The 21,173-nt window shown below is 47.9% G+C and overlaps 1 protein-coding gene across 5 annotated transcripts in view; it reads left to right on the top strand.

The window, feature by feature from the left end:
* Positions 1 to 21,173, top strand: part of Fhip1a (FHF complex subunit HOOK interacting protein 1A) — a 215,468-nt gene that overhangs the window by 158,544 nt on the left and 35,751 nt on the right. For all 5 annotated transcript variants that reach the window (XM_021652496.2, XM_060378515.1, XM_060378513.1 and 2 more), the window contains one exon: positions 647 to 733. In XM_021652496.2, the coding sequence (XP_021508171.1) occupies positions 647 to 733 (87 nt within the window). The remainder of the gene's footprint in view (positions 1 to 646; positions 734 to 21,173) is intronic.

Here is a 21,173-nt window from a genome sequence, read left to right as displayed (position 1 = left end):
AAAAGAATAGAGAAAAACAAAAAATTAGGGGTTTGGGGCTAGAGAACCCCTTGAAAGGGTTACTTATTCAAAAATATTAGAGAAGGTTTGTCCATGTTGTCTCTATTTTGGAAATCAGATTTGGGAAGTGCAGTGGCACCGGCAGTGTTCTCTGCTGTTGAAAAGCTGTCCACTTTTTACATTTAACAGATCCTTTCTTCCTTAATATAAATATCAGGGAATGCATCTTCAAATGCATTTTCTATTAGCAAAATAAACGTATTTAATATTCTTTGCTATAGTTACACTCTTTAAGAAAGGTAATCGTGGTAGATGTACAGTCTAGAGGGAGTCAAGGAGCAGAAATTATACTTTAAAATTCGTTCATTTTAACTTAGAAATATTTATGCGAATTCAGTCTAGTAATTGTCTGTCTTTTTCAAGTCAGCTTTAAAATTAACATTTTTCTATATTTGGAAGTATAATTTTAGCTATTTATACTGTAATAGTTATTTTTTAAAAGTCACGTCCTTATCTGGTGTGCAGTTTTATTTAACCACTGAAACATGACCCACATTTGGGGCTCCTTTTGAGTGTAAGACGCACACAGGACTGTCTGGTTTTAAGGCGCCGCAGCAAGTAAACTCTGCCCTTGCTTCCGTCCCAGGTGGCTCACCCTTTGATCCGCACTCAGCTCGTCAGCTACATTTACAATGGATTTCTGGTTCCCGTATTGGCTCCTGCCCTCCATAAGGTCAGTGACTGGCAAAGGCCATCAGGCAAACTGAGGAAAGTAAGCACAGCGTAAGCTCTTATAGCCTTGCTTTTCTTCTCGTTCCAGCCAAAGCTCTTAGCAGTCTTAAATGTGGGTCTTCAAAATAGCCATGGTGTAAGTTGGAAGGGTCTGTTTGCTGTCATGAAAGTCAGGTCGGAGAGGTGACGTGTGGTCTCTGCCCCTGGGGTCAACTTCAGGTCATGGGTGGAGATGCTGTAAATGTTTTGTTAGCAAGACTTTAAGGCTCGTGTCTCACAGAGCGTGCGCACTGCTGCGGGTGTGGGGCGGGCAGAGGTAGCCCAGGTGCCCAGCTTTGCCAACTCCTTAACAGAGCAGGATTGTCTGGTACAACAATTTTGTGACAGCATAAATTAAAGTGGAGTCATGCTAAGGGCCCATCAAAGGCTGGCTGCTCATTAGTACCACTCCGGATTCCTTATGACTTTCATTTGCTATTTAATAAATCGACTGATACCTTTTCTAGTGTGAATTATTATGAGATAACCACAGCCCTAGAATTCTAATTTTAAGGCGTCTTTTCCCCTGATTGGGAGAGACACAAGAATTAATTCGCAGTGTGGTTTGGGTGAAATGCCCCTCTTTACGTTTAAATTACGTTTTGTTTGTTCTTGGTTTATGAAGTCAAACCCCTGGATTCTAGCAATGCTGAAGGTTGCTGTCTGTGGAAGCGATGTCTGGCTCAGCGTAGCCAGCCTCGATGGAGCTGTTTGTGCTTGTGTTCAGTGCCCTTTGAGCTCTGTGCACACGTTTTGAAACAACCTGTGTGTGGTCTGATGCGGGATTTCCTCGCGGCACTCTAGTGTTTTACAGACAGACCAGCCTGTGGAATTAGGGCTGTCTTGGGAAATGCAGGACATAGTGTGGTGAGCACGTGCCTTCCTGGTTTCTGTGTTATCCCTCTGTTAGCCAGCACTCTGCTGTCGGGATGGGGAGACTGTATGGCTTTGGAGGCCTCCGAGTCCGTTTGGGGGAGAACTTTCGGAAAGTGGTTCTTCTGAAAGTCTTTGTAACCATTATATACTCCCTCGCAAAGTCTTTCTTCTTCGCTATTCCCAAGTTTTTCCTCACCGGCTTACTGACAGTAAGTAATGCTGTTTACCATTATTACATTTTCACACTAGCTTGTTATTATTATTAATATACTTTGGTGTTATAAATGTTGATGGAAATTCTTTTTGCATATCAATGGGCATGAAATGATGTTTTGATACATATATATGTTAATGGAATGTTGGCATCAAGTTAGACATATTTATGTTTCAAACATTTATCGTTTCTTTATGGTGAAAACCCTGCTTGGACTTTCCAGGAGTGTCGTGCTTTGCTGGCACTGGTAGACGGTGGCCTGGCCCAGCAGAGCATCTTGCTATGACCTCAGCTTAGCGGTGAGCTCTGTGACAGGATGAGCTCAGACTCACAGAGCTGTCGTGAAGACCACTCTGCCTCACTTCTTCACAGCCCTTAGGGATGAATGAGGGGTCAGCCATGAACTGTGCATGTTCAACATCCGAATCCACAGAGCTAAGCATGCTTCCTGAGGGTAGGGCTCCTGTGTGTATTGTTCTCTGGAGAAAGCCCACTACTGAGTAGGGACATATCCTTAGACTTGAGAAGTATGGAGAACCCAGCCAGCCAGCCAGCCAGCCAGCCAGCCACCAGGAAAACAGCACAAAACGGAATGCCTCTGAAAGCGCCAGCAGAGTACTGGAAGTGGGCCCCTTCTAGACAGTGCTGAACCATCGCAGTGTTGTTGATTTTAACCTACTTGTGTTAATATTTATATGTTCTATGGAGAAAATAGTATACCTGATTTAGGGTGCTAACAGGGACCTCCTGAGGATTTTCTATGATAATACATCATTTATATGATTATTTAAATGATACATACATCATTCTTATAAGAGTCTTCAATTCCAAAATATGTATAGTCTCCAGGGTTTGGAATTAGAGATGGGAAGCCTCCTTCGGACATTTTTGGAAAGGGTGAGTTTTAAGGATAGGTTGAAATCATGCTTTTGCAAATGTCATATTAAAGAAAGTGGTATGATAGATGGAGTGAGCAATTAAATTCAGCTGTTGATGGGCAGGAAGGCATTCCGAACTGGCTGGGTTTGTTTTGTTTGTTTGTTTGTTTGTTTCCTTCAGATTAAATGGTACTTAGTCAGCAGTGAGAGCTACTTCTCTTGTGTCTATTTGGTTCATTTGTCCAAGCCGATATTTCAAAGCTGAACACTCATTGGTGAGTTGCATTAGCCTGAATTCTTGGAGAAGTAGAAGCCGAGGAAGAATTAAACAAGAAGGGATTTTATTTCAGGGAGCAAAGGAGGAAGCGCTTGGGGATCAGGCTGACAAAACTGTGGCCCCGGAACTTTCCCCAGCTGTCACAGTGGCAAAGGGAAGGATGTGTAGCTTTTACCTGGAGGTGACACGTATCCTTCTACTCCTATTTCATCCTCTGAAGGCGAGCAGGAGCGCAGTGTGGTTCCACTGTTTTAGCAGAAGAAATGTTTAGGATGTGAGTACTTGCCCCATGGCTTCAGCCATGTGTGTCAGGGTCCCAGGAGAAGCGTGTGGTCCTCAGGTCATGCTGTGAAGGCAGCCAAGGGTGGAAAGCAGTTTCGGAGGGTGACGTTTCTGTGTCTTAGTGCCCGATTAGAGACCATCCTCAGATGTTCTGAGAGATGGGGAGGAGAAGAGAAGAAAGCAGGCGTCTAGGCATCGTGGCACTAACCTGTCATCCCTGAGGATGCTGAGGCAGGAGGATTGCCCATGAGTTCAAGGCCATTCTGAGATACCTAGTGAGTTCAGCTCAACCCAGGTTTCAAGTTAGTCCCTGCCTCATCCCCCCCTGCCCCGGATAAAGAGAATCTCTTTACTCTCTAGCTCCAAGGCTTCCCACTCCCTGGACTGAGTTAGCCCAAATTTGAACTCTCACTGCTCTCTTCACGCCTGCCCACCACACCGACTTGTCCCTCTTGAATGCGGGCTTGTCCCCAGGACTGGCCTCTGCTGACGGCTCCTGAGAGCACCAAGCAGCTCTGCACAGAAGTGGGTGGGTCTGAGCTTTAGCCACTTGTTCCGTCCCCTTTAAATGTGGACTATAATGGCCCAGTACATTAACATGCCTTTTTAAAAAGTTATTTAAGTTTTTTATTCATTTATTCACTTTGTATCCCAACTGTAGTCCCCTCCCTCATTCCCTCCCTATTTCACACTCCCTCCTTTTTCTCCTCCCATGCCCCTCCCCCAGCCCACTGATAGGTGAGGTCCTCCTCCTTTTCCATCTGATCTTAGTCTATCAGGTCTCATCAAAAGTGGCTGCATTGTCTTCCTCTGTGGCCTGGTAAGGCTGCTCCCCCATTAAAGGTAGGTGATCAAAGAGCAGGCCAATCAGTTCATGTCAGAGACAGTCCCTGTTCCCATTACTAGGGAACCCATTTGGACACTGAACTGCCATGGGCAACATCTAGCAGGGGTTCTAGGTTATGTCCATGCATGGTCCTTGGTTGGAGTATCAGACTCAGAAAAGACCCCTGGGCCCAGATTTTCTTTTCTTTCCTTCTTTCTTTCTTTTTTCTCTCTCCTTGTGGAACTCCTATCCCCTCCAGGTCTATCTTCTCCTACTTCCATAAGATTCCCTGCACTCTGCCCAAATTTTGGCTGTAAGTCATAGCATCTGCTTTGATACGCTGCTGGGTAGAGTCTTTCAGAGTCCCTCTGTGGTAGGCTCCTGTCCTGTTCCCTGTTTTTTTTTTTTTTTTTCCTCTTTTGATGTCCACCCCGTTTGCCTTTCTGAGGATTGATCGTGAGGATTGATCATCTTACCCAGGGTTCTACTTCTTGATTAGCTTCTTTAGGTGTATAGATTTTAGTATGATTATCCTATATTATATGTCTAATAACCACTTATAAATGAATATATCCCATGTGTGTCTTTCTGATTCTGGGATACCTCACTCAGGATGATCTTTTCTAGTTCCCATCATTTGCCTACAAATTTCATGATTTTCTTGTTTTTAATTGCTGAGTAGTATTCCGTTGTGTAAATGTACCACAATTTCTGTATCCATTCCTCAACTGAGGGATATCTGGGTTCTTTCCAGCTTCTGGCTATTACAAATAAAGCTGCTACGAACATGGTTGTTGTGTACTTGAGCATCTTTTGGATATATGCCTAGGAGTGGTATAGCTGGATCTTGAGGTAGCACTATTCCTAATCATCTGAGAAAGTGCCAGATTGATTTCTAAAGTAGTTGTACAAGTTTACATTCCCACCAGCAATGGAAGAGGGCTCCCCTTTCTTCACATCCTGTCTAGCATGTGCTGTCACTTGAGTTTTTTATCTTAGCCACAGAGTTGTTTTGATTCGCATCTACCTGATGACTCAGGAGGTTGAACATTTCTTTAAGTGTTTCTCTGCCATTTGATATTCCTCTATTGAGAATTCTCTGTTTAGCTCTGTACCCCATTTTTAAATTGGATTACTTGGTTTGTTGGTGTTTAACGTCATAAGTTCTTTATATATTTTGGATATCAGCCCTCTGTTAGATAAAGGGTTAGTGAAGATCCTTTCCCAATCTGTAGGCTGTCGTTTTGTTCTAATGACAGTGTCCTTTGCTTTACAGGAGCTATTCAGTTTCATGAGGTCTCATTTATTGATTGTTGATCTTAGAGCCTCTGCTGTTGGTGTTCTGTTCAGGAAATTGTCTCCTGTGCCACATAGCATGCCTCTCTTTGTTTCCAGGCCAGCTCAACTTCTCTGAGTATCTTGTGACTAAGAGCCTTTCCAGCAGGCTTGAGTATTCTCTGCACTGTGCTAGTCCACTCCCCAAATATGGACCAATCTTTTTTTTTTTTTAATTCTTGAATCTGTTTTTATTTCTTTTCCCAATAATGTCACTTTAGGTGTTCATCTCCACCCCTCTTGACCAGGGTTAGTTCTCACTGGTGTGGCTCCCTGCTGCAGCTTCTCTTCCATTTTCTCACACTCCGGTGGACTCAGTTCTACAAGCCCCTTTACGTACGTCACCCTTCTGCTTCTCTTCGCGTCAGGCTCCCTTGTGTGCTGAGCCCTCCCAGGCCTGCCTGCACTCAAGCTTTCCTTGGCTGGTGCATCTCCTCCTTTGTTTTCCGGGGCCAGGCCAACTTAAGGCCCACACTTCCTACTGTCTGTAACTGGGAGGGTCTAGGTTTCTTGCTTTTCTAGAGCTTTTGAACTCCCAGGATCTGTGTTGGTCTGTCATTGCTGAGTGCCATATCTCTAATGTTGGGTTGGACCCTGCCTGCCCTCTGTCCTGGATAGGCTTGGATTGGTGTTTCCTAAGTTGTGTGCCCAAGAGCTCCAGGGTTTTTTAGTACACTCACATGGACACTTGGGGTATTTTGACAGGCAAAACACCAGTCAAATAATCTGTGGCTTAAGCGTTAAGCCCCCCGCATTCCTTTCCTGTGAGCGGATTGAAATTTGGTCGGTGCCATACTCAAAAGTAAGTGGTTCATAACAGGGCGGACCAGGAAAGGAGTTTTCGAGTTCCAAGAGGCTTCCCTGGCCCAGGCGTCTCACAGGTCGTGGGCGCTGACTACACGTCTGTCAATTCAACTCAGTGATTGGCGTGGTGGGCAGCGCTGCTTTTCGGCTTGGACTGTGCCATAAAAAAGACATAATCTATGTGAATCGTTAGGGCTGAACTTTGTGCATCTGCTCAATTTTTAAAATGTACTTGCTTCTAGAACAGGGGCTGGCAAACTGGAATTGAAGGGCCTACTTCGGCCAGTGGCCTTGTTTGTCTGTCCCCAAATTTACAGTGGTGTTTGTGTTTCTCAGGAGAGGAGTGGAGAAGCAAAGTGTTCATTATTATTATTATTATTATTATTATTATTATTATTATTATTCAGCCATTCATAAAGAAAGGAAATCTGATGTACTATGACACGCATGAACTTTGAAGGAAAACACATGGCCTGACTCACATAAGACACTTACTGCCAGATTCAGAAAATAGAAAGGGGCTTCTCAGGAGCAAAAGAAAGGGAGATTCCTAGGTACAGATTTTCAGTTTGAAAAGTTCTAGAGAGTGCTAGTGTAACAATTGAACACACAAGTTCAGCCCTATGAGTGTCACTGAACAGCGCGCTTCAGCTTGGTGAGGGCGATGCTCCGTGTGCACACTTTTACAAGAAGGAAGACATTTTACATATATATGTATCTATCTATCTATATATCTATACATGTGTATATATACATACATATATAGATAGATAAAGATATATTTCAAGACAGGGTTTCTCTGTGTAGCCTTGGCTGTTCTGGACTAGCCTTGTAGACCAGGCTGGCCTTGTACTCACAGCAATCACCAGCCTCTGTCTCCCTGAGAGCTGGAATTACAGGTGTGCACCACAGAACCAGGCTTTTCCATATATTTTTAATGTTAAAATATATATGTCACAGTGTGAACCCCCAAAGCCTAAAATATTACTGGTGCTAGGGGTGTAACTTAGTGGTACATTGCTGGGATGTAAGAGGCCCTTCACCTAGCAGCAGCAGCATAAAATAACTTTAACTCTCTGGATTTTTATTGGAAATGTTTGCAAACCCCTGTGCAGAGGCAGCAGGGTGTCCTGTGTATTTTAGGTGAGCAGCGAATGTTTGGACTTGACAATAGTGGAAGGAAGTCCTGAAGCAGCAGCAGGAGGGGCGCTGAGAAAGGGCTGGTAGTGCTTTTCCGGCGTACAGCGCCAGGGCCCGGCAGAGAACCCGAGCAAACGCTGCTGCCTGACGGTCTGCAGCCTGGACTCTCGCTCAGGGGTGCTTTGGGAGTTCTGTGTCAGCGGGAGGAGGGTGAGTAGGCAGCATGCTGTGGAACACAGAGCTGACTTTGCAGCCTGCCCTGGTCTCTAGCAGGTCAGGAAAGGGTGAGCAGCGAGTCTGGGCGGAGAGGGATTGTCTGAGCAACACCCGGTGCACTATGGGATTTACAGAAGCGGCTTTCGGATGCTGTTTGTGTGGAGGTTGCTGTGGGTCCTGTCTCTGTTCCAGGGGGTTGTAGACCTGAGGGTGTGTGCTACGGTAGGCAGTGATGGCTACGGAAGCTTTCTTCATGCAGCTCCCACGGGTTAGCCAAGGGGACGCTGACCTCAAAGCCTGTACCTTTGATTTTGCCAAAGAACAGCCAACTGTTTTCATTTCCTATAAGCGTGCTTGGAAAACAGAAGCAAAGAATCTACCAGAAGAAACAACAACAACCCCCACCACCACCAAAAAATAAAACAAAACAAAAAAACTAATGTCCCACCATCTTCTCTGTGCTGAACCAATATACATGGATAGAATAATTGCAGACATTTCCTTCAGGGCATGTGTGTTGTTCCTATGAGCCACTGTGGAGCTCATTTGTTCTGCAGTCTTGCAAACACACACATACATATTCATGATCTGCGTTGGGCAAACTCAGTAATCCATGGCTTATTGACTTAAGTTGATGGATGGAAGTTTTGGGTGATTGAAAAGGAAAGGTGGGAGCTCCAAGAGACGGGCATGGCACCTGGGAGTTGCCCACTCACCAAGAGTGTGCTTTGTGGGTGGGCAGGCCAACGACTTCAGCACAGCCCGGCTTGGCTCTCCTGGCGCAGCATGCTCTGAACCTCTCTGCCCAGTGAAAGTCGTGACTGAAGACTTTTTATACAATGAAATAGCATCTTCAAGCTATTATCATCATAAAATATTAATGGGCCTCAGCGGGGTGCTGAGCGGGCCAGAGGAGCAGACTGATCTGTGTCTGAGGAGGCAGGAGCAGAGGGCTGCCTTTCAGCTCTGCCTCCTTCAGGGGTCTCCAGTCTGGAGGACAGCGGAGAGCTGAGGGCAGAGGAGGCGGACACGCCCCTTGCTCTTCCGGAACACCTGCTTGTGTGTTGTTGGGTGTGTAGCACGTTTGTGCTCTTTGTCCTTCTGCTGTCGTCTCTGCCACTTGCTGAAGGAAAACACTGACATTTTGTGTCTGGTTTCCGATAATGCCGTGGAATTTCACTGAAAAAAAAAAAAGCCTTCAGTACAAAAGTGAAAGCCAGGAGTCCAAGCATGGAGTTAGAAGCAGCTCTGTACGCCACCAGTGCATTCAGAGCGTGCAACGGGGTGGGATGTGGCCTGTAGCAGCCTGGGATTTTTCTTTCAGACTTAGTGGTTCCCTGCTCTGCCCTCTGAGCTACTTTGTTGTCAGATGAGATCTGGCCCTGCAGTGAACGGAATCAAAAGTTTTAGATTGGTGATTCTGCTGTTTTTTACATTGTGCAATTTTATTTACATTTCAGTAATTTGCTGTATAAAGCCTGTTGTCTGTGTTAGTGACCTTGGCTTCTAATTACTAAAGGCTCCTGAATATTGTCTTATTCGTGCTAGTTACTTACTTATTTTCCTGTAATAATGTTAAGATCTAATTTTTTTCTTTTTGTAATTTCCTCCCCCCTTTTACTGGAGTGAAGACTCTTTCCTGAGAGTGAACTTGCTGCTCAAACTGGCCCATAGAGCACTAGCGAGTGTGAGCAAAGGCGGCCCCAGCAGCCACCCAAGGACGCAAGCTCATTCTCTGAAGAGGTCACTGCTGTTGTCTGGGGGCCAGCCCCGGCCAGCCAGCCGGGCAGGTGTCTCCATATCATTATCTAGACACTGGGGAAAGGTAAGGTGTAGGTACCTGAGCCCGCAGGACAGCTCGCTCGCAGCGTCTGCTGACATGGCCGGTTGCTATATCGTGTCCGTGAGGGATGCCGGGGCTGCGACTAAGGAGCCGTGAGGAAGGAGGCTGGTTCTTTTCCTGCTGCCGTGACAGAATACATAAACAGCCTGAAGGAGGAAGGGCTCGTTCTGGCTGTCACTTCAGGGTGAGAGCACATCACATCCGCAGGCCAAACGTGGAGACATGGGTGTGTGCTGTGTTCAGCGCATGGGCTCCACTTTGTCGGGTCCAGAGTCTCCTGCCCAGGGAATGGTCCCTTCCCACGCTAATTAACATGTTCAAGGTAATCCCTCAGGGATGCCCAGCACGGCCCTAGTGACTCTAGATTCCAGAGTTGACAACTGCAGTAACAGCGCAGCTGCAGTGTGAGGGGAGGGGCTGACCAGCTGCAGTGTGAGGGGAGGGTCCAAACCACTGCAGCTGCAGTGTGAGGGGAGGGCTGACCAGCTGCAGCTGCAGTGTGAGGGAAGGGCTGACCAGCTGCAGTGTGAGGGGAGAGTCCAAACCACTGCAGCTGCAATGTGAGGGGAGGGGTAACCAGTTGTGCTGCCCCAGACAGGCTTGTGAAAATAGAGGAGCCAGTTGCAGAGGATGCCAGGGTGGTCAGTGATCTGCAACACGGGCAAAGGGCCTGAGAAACCAGTCAGTGAGGCAGATCTGGACACATTAAACAGCAGCTCTCTCCAGCCACCCGAGTGACCTAGAAGAGTTTACTGGCGATGGGATGCTTTGTCTTAGAAACGCCTGATTTAGTAATTGAAATCTCTGAAATGTGTTATCTAACACATTCATTCAGGATATTATTTTCATAGAGCAACGCAGTGGTGGAAGCAATGTAGATTCATGTAAAAACGTACCTCAGAATGGGTTTGGGGACCTTGGTGTGTGGTCTGGTCCCTGGCTATCTTAATCAGCTCTGACCGTGGCAGTGTCCTTATCATGTGTGTATACAAAATGACACAAAGCTCGTTGGGATTTTGTGAAGAACAAATGCATGTTATGTTTGAAGTAATTACTAGCGTCACTGATACTTAGCACTAACTGCGTACTACTTGTTATTTATGAAGGTAACCAAATGACTCTCTAAAATGAGACACTGTCACACGGTTTACACAATATACTTCCTACTTCACTACACTTTTAGTTCAGGAAAAAGTTTAGGTTTTCTCTTCTCCTACGTTTTGTGGGATATGGTATCAATTCATCTGTCCTGGACTTATTCTATTTATTCTGGTTCTCAACAACAGATGTTCTTGGACAAAAATAGTATGTTGGGTATCTTGAATGAAAACGCTTCCTCTTTGGGGGCTGATTGGACCGGAGGGTGGAAGCCTGACAGTTTGGACCCCAGCTACCACCCAGGCTCTCCAAGGGCACAAACACTGGTGAACACTGGCCTGTGCCCCCACAGCACTGTAGAGTTTGTGTCATTCGTTGAAGACACAGTGTGACGCTGATGTCAACTCCCCACTCGATGGACCCGGCATCACCCAGCCGTGCCTTCGGGCGTGCCCAGGGGCCAGTGTCTTGATTTTGTTCGTTAGCCTGGGGAGGGCTGATGGCTGCTCCCTGGCTGAGGTCCTGGACTGTGGAGGAGGGAGCCGAGCGCCAGGCACCCCTTGCTCTCTCCCTTCTGGCTGAGTGGTGAAGCGGCCAGCTGCTCCAAGCTCCTGCTGCCTTCTCTTCCTTGCCCTGAGCCAAAATAAGCCCCTCCTCCCTTCAGCTGCTTTCCTAGGTATCTCACAGTGATGGCAGTGACCCAGGCATCAGGCTTTAGTTTTATGCGTAACCTCCAGGGGGCTTCACTCAGTTACAGACCCAGTTCTGTCATTTCTAACCCTCCCCTGCATACATCGCTCCTCAAGATTATGGTGACCATCAAACAGCAAGGTGACAGTGATTTGAGAAATGAGTTGTTGGAATGGGTAAGGTCTTCTTGTCTCTCTGTAACAGTCAACGTTTTCCGCTTCACGTAAGGACACTAGCAGCGGTGTGTGAGATGGTTGGCTCCTTCTACCGAGGAGAGATGCTTTCTTCTCTGCTGTGTGCGTTGGGTTGGACTGAGACGGGTCCCTCCTGCTGCTGAGGATGGTGGCGAGTTCCACATCTTCTGTGTGGGGCTGTTTAGCTTTGTGTGTGTGTCAGTGTGTCAGAACCGTGACTCTTCTCTCAAATGTGACCGGGATGGCCACTCACTGATGTCACTATATCACGGAATATGATAAGGTGTCAGCCACTCCCGCCAGACTGTGTGGTGCTGTGGGAAGAGCAAACTGTGTGCTTCTCTTTGTGTGACTTTGTGATAAAAGGGGGCTGGGAGAGTTTAGCTGCACTGTTATTTTCACTTCTGATGTGTGGGAAGACAACACACACGAAGTCCAGACCCCAAGCACACACTTCCTTCAGCAATACATAGCAAAACTTAACGGTCCATTCTGAATTCTCGATTACTTGTCGGCCAACTGTGAAACATAAAGAAATGATTAATGTTTATTGGGGAGAGCCTCTGGGAATATGGAAATGATGGTAATAGAAGCTATGGGAACATTTGCTTCTTTTTTAAAAAAGAAAATCTTGTAATTAATATGTAAGGTCTTGTTACTGAGTTTTCAGGCTAATTAACTACCACATTGAGTATCTTTTAGTCCAGGCAGCTCCCTCTAAGGCCCCTGGCGCATCCTCAGCTGAGACTGGGTGTACTGTGCAGGGACTGGAAACCTGAAGCTTTCCATTCATGTTTCATGTTCACAGAACAATGGTGAAGTAATCAGTTACAGCTATTTGTGACCATAGGATCAATGGTGGTGTCAGCGTGGACAACTTTGTGGTGTCTTTCAGGCATCTGTATTCCTGTAATGCTTTGTCTAATGATGAGCTTAGCAAGTATAAATAAAATTGTCCAAAATAAATAAAATTAAAATGGAGAGTGAAGAGGTGGGTAAAATTATTTATGCAGATGACTGGAACTCAAAGTAAGATAACTCTTTGTGCAAATCCAAAAGGAAACCAGGTTTAAGACGGATATTCCTTTAAACATAAAGGAAGACACAAAATTTGTAGAAAGAGGGAAAAAGATTATTCACAATATTACTAGAGAAGCACCGACGGCTGAAGTGCGTGGAGCCTGTTATGGACATTGGGGATGAATTTGTTTACCGTGAGCTTTACTGCACTGGATCTGAAGTGCCTGTCAAATGCCGAGGTGGAGGTGAGGGTGGCTGGCAGCCTGTCATTGACATGCTTGTCAAGGCATGCACCATCTGAGTAAGCTCTGTGGCATTTACATTCCCGGCGAACGCATTAGCGTACCGTAGGTTGACCGCCACTAATCCCCAAGCCCCAGATGCCCTGAAACTGTGGGCTGCGTTTTGGGTGACATTCACAGTGTAGTAGGTTTAAGTGTCAGACTCGTTCTGGGTGTGAGAATCTTGGCCTGCAGGACTCCTGAGTCCGCTAGATTTCCTTCTAGAGGAGCGTGGTGGAGCAGAGGGGCAGACCTGCATGTCTCGCAACCTCATCACCGGCTGTGTTTGCCCGCTGCTTGGTGCCAAGGCATTCTGGAAATGAGTTAATAAGATCCCAGTTTTTAAACTTTTCACAGAGAGCACGGACTTGTGCTCCCATCTTCTTAAGTAATTGTTGCTGTAGGAGGATTGCAAGTTCAAGGCTAGCCTTGGCCACAGAGTGAGTTCAGAGCCAGCCTGACAACATGGGAAACCCTGTCCCCAAGCACCACGTAAGCCCTGGGCTGGGGATCACCGGGGACAGTGCTTCTGGGCATGTGTGATGCCCGGGTCCATCCTCAGTACTGCAGACCAGACACTGTGTAGGCACTCCAAGAGCAGTCTCCGTTTAAAGTTCTTAGCAGCTCCTCACAGAACACTTAGAGGACCTCAGCAGTGGGCGTTATTCCAGATACTGTGTAACTCACTTCCCAGTCAAAGGCGCTGAGGACCAGAGAGCTGAGCTGACTTGGCCATGTCTATTTGCTCAGATGTTACTGACCAGTCTTGAGCCAAATCCAATGCTCCAGCACCGTCTGTCTTCTTGTCTTAGCTTTTCTCTTCTTCGTCTTCACCTTCTTCTTCTTTGTCGTTGTCTTCTTCCTTCTTCTCTTTCTCATTCTCTTCAGTATATCTTAGGTCCATGGGCCCTTCCATGACATAAGTTTAACTTCTTAGTTCCCAAAGCAGGTGTGAGAGAAAACCCTCCTTCCTTTTGTCAAACACAAGATGGATGTCCTTGGAGAACAGACCCTTTGCCTTGTGCAGGCTCTGGCACAATGCCGGAGTTGCTTGGGTACACCAATGTTAATTTTTGGAGTCCTTTTCTCTAAAAGGAGAGTTTGCGCCACCTAGTGGATTGGAGAAGAGGCTCTTGGGGTGAAGGTTTCGGTGGCCCTCCCCTAAGAAGAATGGAACACTGTTTAATTCACAACTCTCCACTCTCTCTCACAGAAACCTTCATTTGTGTCCTTGAAGTGCTGTTCATAGCCCAGGATGCAACTGGGTCCCTGTGTACCCCCACCGTGCTGAAAATAAGCCACACTCCTGCCCATGCTGCTTTGTGGCAGGGGAAAGAGGTGACAGTAGAAACCACATCAGCCCTGTTTGTCCTCCCACCCTCTCTTGTCTGGATTTTTTTCACTAATTTAAAAATTCTATAATGGCTCTTCTCAACATTGTTGGGAATCAATTAAGTCTTGTTCTTCCCAGGAATTCCCCTATGGCTCCTTTGGATAGTATTCGAGTGTTTGGAAGCTTCCAAATTGCTCCTTTGTTGTCTTCAGTAGAAATGCTCAGTCTTTTCGGAAGCTCTGGGGAAGATTTGTTTTGAGTGGCAGGTGGTGGAAAGCAGCCTCCACCTGCAGGACAACTTGAAGACTGAATGGCCAGGACAGCACTGCGTTCTCAGGACTGAGTTTCCCCGATCGGGGGTGCTTTCAGCCTCCTGCACTGAATTTTTCCTTGGGAAGGATGCTTGATCATCTTTGTAGACAAGAGCACAGCTCAGCAACAATCAGACTTCTAAATCTCTTTGTTCCCCTACAGGCAGAATACCTTTATTGGTATGGCAGTGTCAGGGAGGTGAAGGTGAGAAGGAAGGTGGGGCTTTATAGTGGTGCAGGTGACAACCAGAAAGAAGAGGGAAGCAGCGTCTCATGGAGGCTATCCCAGAAGGAAGGTCAGCCCCACAGACAGGCTGAGCTGGCTGGGTCAGGATGGCTCGTAAACAAGGGTGTCATTCAAAGATGGAACTGAGACAGAACCATCACCAACTTTTTATCCAGGTGTCTAGGGTAAAAGCCAGGGCCTCACAAGTTAAGTTCAGTCACCTGTCCCCATAGGCTCATTAAGGAGAGTAATGTTGAAAAGTAGAGAAAGGAGGTTTATTAGGTACAGCCACATTGGAGAGAAAAATAAATAAAACAAAACAAAAAACAAATAAAGGTCCAGTGACCCCGTGTCAGGATGTGGACATGAGGTTTAGATTTAAAGAGAGGCAAGAGCTTGACAGATGGAGCAGTATTGGTCAAGATATGTCCCCTAGCTTTGGCCTCAGCTTTCTGTCTGTCCCAGTATCCTACAGTGGTTTGGGGGTGGATAAGCTGTTAATGCTGAGGTGCAGCTTTGCCTTGATAGATAGTTGGCCTCCTCTGAATTGACCTTGGAAGCTTTGTTCTTCCTGGAATTGAAGGTAACACAAGAGGAGAGGTTAAGGACAATTACCTATATCTATGGTGTCTGCCAAGGTACAGACACAGATTAAAGGCAGAGGTGCCTGGCTCTCATCCTGTTTGCAGTTACCCTGCAGGCCAAAGCGAGGAGTCAGTGTCCGTTAGCAAAGCCTGCTTCTGAGTGTCAGTTTCAGTATATGGTGGCCTTAAAAACAGGCTGTGAATCACTGAGGTCCAAATAAGGTTTTGGGGGCTTCCAGGCTTTTAAATCACTGGAGATCCCTCTCTGAGGGCTGGAGGCAGGGCAGTACTGTCAGGATTGAGGTAGAGGACCCCAAGTTTGCTTCCATGAGGGGTGCTTCTACAGTGGGTTCTGAGTCTGACCTAGGTCTAGGGATGAGTAGGGGCCGAAGTTGTCCCTCTGAGAGGGGCAGCCTGGTATGTTGGTAAGCTGTCCTCATCTGAGAGTGATCGTTGGATACTCTTGGTCCTGTTCTGGTGACTGTAGGGATATGGGTGTTGCACAAAAAGCATTTGTTCTTTCTACTGGTTTAATGTTGAGCTTCACCTTTACCTGTGGACTCCAAAGGTAGCGTGCTTGTTCTTGGAAGAGGCTTCTGGAGTAGAGGCCGCATACAGCACTTGGAGCTATTTTCTTTGGCCTAAAAAAAAATAGTTGAGTTGAGTTTGCTAGAAGGCAAACTCGAGCTTGCACATGTGGAATGGTGAGAGGAGAAGGCAGGGAGCGGCACAAATCCTCCAGGCTGGGGAAACTTGCACCTTTCTACAAAAGACCTTGTTCGCCTATCTAGTCCAAGCAGCTGATAGAAATGTTCATGCTGAAGGATCACTGTTCTGTTTTCAGGGGAATGTTGTCCTGACATCTCAAGTAAAACATTGGTTTGAATCTTGTCCCTTTCACTTCTCTTTTGGGCTAATTTCTGAGTCTCAGTTTTCCTACTAATTACCTTAAAGGACCAAGGACCAATAATGTGTGTCAAGTACCTAACACATTAATGACAAAGGGCTGGGACTCTGTGAACAGTAGTCATCTGGGGAACCATCAAATCATATGTAATTAGTGAAGATGATAATTAACAACAACATTCCTCCTTCTTTCGAAAATAGCTCATGGCCTGTGTGCAGTTGTTGTCCGGTGGGGGTGACCAAGAGGTTGGCAGCTCCCCAGGAAAGGCGTCCCCAGAAGGCCCCTTCCCCACAGTGTGTGATCCCCCTTAACACACAACTACTTGAATTTGTCACTTTTGTCGCTGTGACAGAATGCTTGAGCAAACAACTTAAGTGGAGAAGGATTTGTTTTGATTCCTGATTTTAGTCCAGGCTCATATGGCTCCATTTATTCTTGGCCCTCGGTAAGGTAGGGCATTTTGGTGGGAAGCATGTGGTTAAGGGAGAGAAACCCAGACGTGGGAAAAGATTGGGGCAGGAAGGCAAGATCCAAGAGTAAGACACACCCTCGGGCTGGAAGGCCTCAGTGGTTCAGAGCGCTGGGTCCAGTTCCCAGTACAGGCATGGCAGCTCTCCAGACCTGCAGGTGGTCAGCATCTGCATGTCGGTAAAACAGTCGTACAGATGCACAATAAATAGATAAGAGCCACCTCTCCTGCCTCCGGTACCCACCTCCTCCACCGGGCCTGTCTCCCGGGAGCCCTGTCACCTGTGAGCGTCTCAGCGGATCAACTCACTGGTGAAGTCGGTTGTTCACATGACCCCTCACCTCCCAAAAGTGCCACAGCTGGAGCACCACCACCCTGGGCCTTTGAGGGACGCTTTATAGTGAACTGTATTACTCCCTGGGAGAAGTGATGTCACTGTTCACTCACCTTGTGCACATTCTGCTGCTAGTTCAGAGGGCACAGAGTACAGATAAACGATGAGACAAATATCACTTCTGGTGTTTATTTTGGCTTCAGTTATTACTGGTGCCATAGTGGCGGGGGCTATTGAGTATCCATGAAAATTAGGTCCATTAGGGGACACTGAGAAGCCGGTGTGGGTGGCTAAGGATTGTGAGGGTTCTGGTAGAACACCTATTAGTTTTGCGGTCTGTGTAGACTTCCTGTTGGGATTGTCTGTGTGCTGTCATCAGTTTGTCCTGCTGCTTTCATTTGCCATGACCTAGCAGTGTGTGGAGGACAGTGCCATGTCACTGTTGCCCTCAGCCTGACAGTAAAAAGCATCTGTGTGGATCAGTATAAACGGGAGTTTACAGCCAAAAGTTCTAGCAAGGTCAGTATAGTTTGAGTCCTGGGTCTTCCCTGCCTGTGTTCTGAGAAAATGGGAAGCAGGAGGAATCGGCCAGGCAGGTGGGTCATGAAGCAGCATCTTCAGTACTTGTAAAGCTCCTGCTGGAGACTCGGGGGTTCTTCGTGTAGATGATGCTTCCTAATGTTGCAACCTGGAATGAGAGACGCTGCAGAGGCTGTGGTAGGACGAGCATAGAAAATGTGTGGCCCCTGCCAGAAGCCTGACTTCTGGATACAGCAGGGAAGGAAGGACTCAGCCTCTTATCATTTCCTGAGGAGAAAGGCTGGAAGAGGCAGCCGGAGCACTCTGCCAGGAGACCGTGAGTGTTCGTGTTAGGACTCCACTCTCCTGCAGGCAGCCTTCCAAAGTCTCAGCTCCCTTAGTTCGAGCAAGTTTATATGTAGGAATACACATTTTTAAAACATGGCTATTATCTGTCTTCCCACTCCCAAGAATACATGACAGCCCCTGTTACCCACAGAAAGTAACCGGACTCCTTTTCCCGGCTTTGCAAACTGCATCTAAGCTGGCCCCTCCAGCCTGCTGCTCTGCGCTCTGTGATTTCCAGTTGTAAATCTTACGTCAGAGGTGTCACCTCTGCAGAGTCTGTTCTTGTTCCCCTGTTCCTGCTGGATTGGATCCTACTTCCTGCCTGTCCCCCAGGCTGTGTTCTCTTAAGCCCCAGACAAACTCCATGCGAGACAAGCTTCGCACTGAGCACACAGTGACTCTCATCTCTAAACCCCCTCTGAGCAGCCGTGTGAGATCGAGAGCCAGGCCTAGAGCTCCGCCCTGATCTGGGCTCCGCGGGCCAGTTTGTAAGTACCTCCACGGACACACACGTCTTGTTCTGTGTGTCTTCAGCTGCGTGTGTGCAGGCAGTGCGTGAGTAAACCCCAGCTGGCTGAGTACGTGTGTCAGGCAGAGCTGGGCGTCCTCGCTCCCCTGGCCGTGTGTTTCTCCTGCTCCGAGTAAGACGCCCAGACCCAGAGTTCACGTTCGCGCTGAGTTTCACTGACAGAGAATCGGAGACTCTCAGGCTTTCAGGCCCCAGGTGACAGTCCTCCGGGTCAACCCCGTGGCTCACAGCTGAGAACAGTTGTGAGAGGAACAAGGCGTCCTACTGGTTGTAGGCTGTCTGTCAGAACTTTGGCCTTAGATTACACATCAAAGGGTGAGTTGGCAGCTCTATGTTTGGTCCCGTGAGCATTCCAAAGATGCGTCTGTCCTCTTACAAAGCCTCCTGTTTATCACTTTGCCAAGCTCTGTGGTGCAAGGTAATACCTGGGTGCTTCTGACACGTCTCACGCTTGTCCTCTCCTGTTCTGTGTGGGTGCCCTGTGGGGGTTCCAGGCTGGGTGAGCTTTTCTGCCTGTAGCCGGCGAGACAATACAGAGAGACTTGGCTTTCCTGTGGCCCCACATATCAAGCGTTAAAACGCCAGCGTCCCCTATTCTCACTTCAGCAGGCCATTTTATTCTACCCCAGTATGCTTGCAGCTTCCTTAAACCGTTGGCCACAGTCCTGAGAAAGCAAGCTTTCTCAGAAGCTCATTTGCTTCTCTGACGGGCCAGGCAAGGGCCGTCACCACAGCACCTAGTCACCAGGGCGGCCACTATACACCGAGCTCCGCAGAGGACCACAGCTTGGGTGGGAGCTGGGAGTGGAGGGAGGACCACAGCTGGGAGAGGAGGGAGGATCACAGCTTGGGTGGGAGCTGGGAGTGGAGGGAGGACCACAGCTGGGAGTGGAGGGAGGACCACAGCTGGGAGTGGAGGGAGGACCACAGCTTGGGTGGGAGCTGGGAGTGGAGGGAGGACCACAGCTTGGGTGGGAGCTGGGAGTGGAGGGAGGACCACAGCTGGGAGTGGAGGGAGGACCACAGCTTGGGTGGGAGCTGGGAGTGGAGGGAGGATCACAGCTTGGGTGGGTGCTGGGAGTGGAGGGAGGACCACAGCTTGGGTGGGTGCTGGGAGTGGAGGGAGGATCACAGCTTGGGTGGGTGCTGGGAGTGGAGGAAGCTCTTGCGGGTCAGGACCAACACCAGGGGCTGGAGAGGAGGAAGGGGCTCTCAGGCCAGCACTCCCGGCACTGACGAGCTGGGAAAAGCGTCTTCCTGGCGTGGTGTGGTGCTGTGCTGTGTGGTGTGGTGCTGTGCTGTGTGGTGTGGTGCTGTGCTGTGTGGTGGTGCTGTGCTGTGTGGTGGTGCGATATGAGGGCAGCAGTGTGTGGTGTAAGGCAGTATTGAGTTGTGTGGTGTGCTCTTGTGTGTTTTCAGTCCTCAATGATCATGTTTGTTTTTTATAGGGAAACTCCAGTCACAGCTAAGCATGCCGCTTTGGTTATTGGTGCCGCTGTTTCTTTTCATTAAAGTTAAGACTTTTTAGAATTCTGGTTAAGCAATTAATGTTAGTAGAGGAGGCTGTATAGATAAATACATTGCTTTAAGCCCTGAGCCATCGTGCTAATGAGTTATAAAGTCATCTCAACAGGACATGGTTGCATTTAAAATAGAAGCAAATAATAAATGCCACAGTGCCCTGTCCTCAGCCTGGTGAATGCGGTGCTGTGGGCTGCGCGGTGTGCTGAGCCACGGCGCCATCAGCCTTGCAGGCACAGCTGTCTGATGTGGGAGGACGATTGGAGGTGGGGTCACAGCCTTCTACTTCTGCTTCATTATGAACTGTCAGTGTGGGCTGCGCTTCTCTTATGACACATTTGTTTATTAATTTTTTCAGCACATCTATTTTGAGCACCCAGGGTAAGCCAGACACTGCCCTAAATGCTGAAGGGGGGATCTCTGTTGACATTTACAGCGCAAATCATATCAGTTTCAGAGAAACCCTGTGTTGGTTTGCAAGACTTTCCTATTGATCACAGAAACCTCCCTTCGATGATCCTTTCCCTCACAGGGCTTCCGCCGACAATGTCCTGACCAGGCACAGGGAGCCACAGCTAGGTGCAGCTGCAAAGAGTTTCTTCTAAGACGGGAGGGTGGCTGAGGAAGCCGGTTCCCACTCCTGCCCCCTCAGAGCTGCTTAGGCGTCTGCGTTGCTGGGCAGCTGCAGGTCCCTGTGGCTGTGGTTCCAGGAGGGGCACATTGTGGAGGGCTCTATGCCTTGGCGAGGGGCTGTGTCCACAGACTGGAGGCAAATCTTTAAGGGATAAAAAGCACTCTGTGCTCTGGCCAGACCATCAGCTAAGCAAACCATAGAGCTACCTCCATTTGGGGAGACCCTTTCACTGATCACCAAAATGCCCCCTGAGAGCTGCTGTCAGCACAGAGCTGAGTCTCAGGAAGCCTTCGGGTGGCCGTAAGCAATTGCTCCCAGATGTGTCTGGTTCTTCCCCCCTGGCCCCAGCTCTTCTTGCCTGGTTTTCATATTTTTAGACTCATAGACGGTGGCCCAAGTCTATTTGCTGTCTTCCCACACAGATGGCTCAGAGTTCCGTCTTGGAGTCTGAGGTGGGCGCTGAGACATTCTCATTTGCTCACCTCTCTGCCGTGCCTCATGCCTCCTCTTCCCATTGTAGGAGAAGAAATTATGGTGCTAAATTAAGCACCAATTTGAAATTGGAAATTAGATTTTTCTCTTTAATTCCAACAAGTGAACAGAGGTCTCCACCCTCCCTCACACAGAAGACACAAAGCAACTCACACAAAACCTCACCTTATCTGTGGAAGCTAGGTGCTGGTCACCTCAGAAACAAGTGCAAACAAAGGGAA

Source organism: Meriones unguiculatus, chromosome 2 (genome assembly GCF_030254825.1).
Source record: "Meriones unguiculatus strain TT.TT164.6M chromosome 2, Bangor_MerUng_6.1, whole genome shotgun sequence".
Taxonomy (NCBI): Eukaryota; Metazoa; Chordata; class Mammalia; order Rodentia; family Muridae; genus Meriones; species Meriones unguiculatus.
This window is presented reverse-complemented; position numbering and strand designations above follow the sequence as displayed.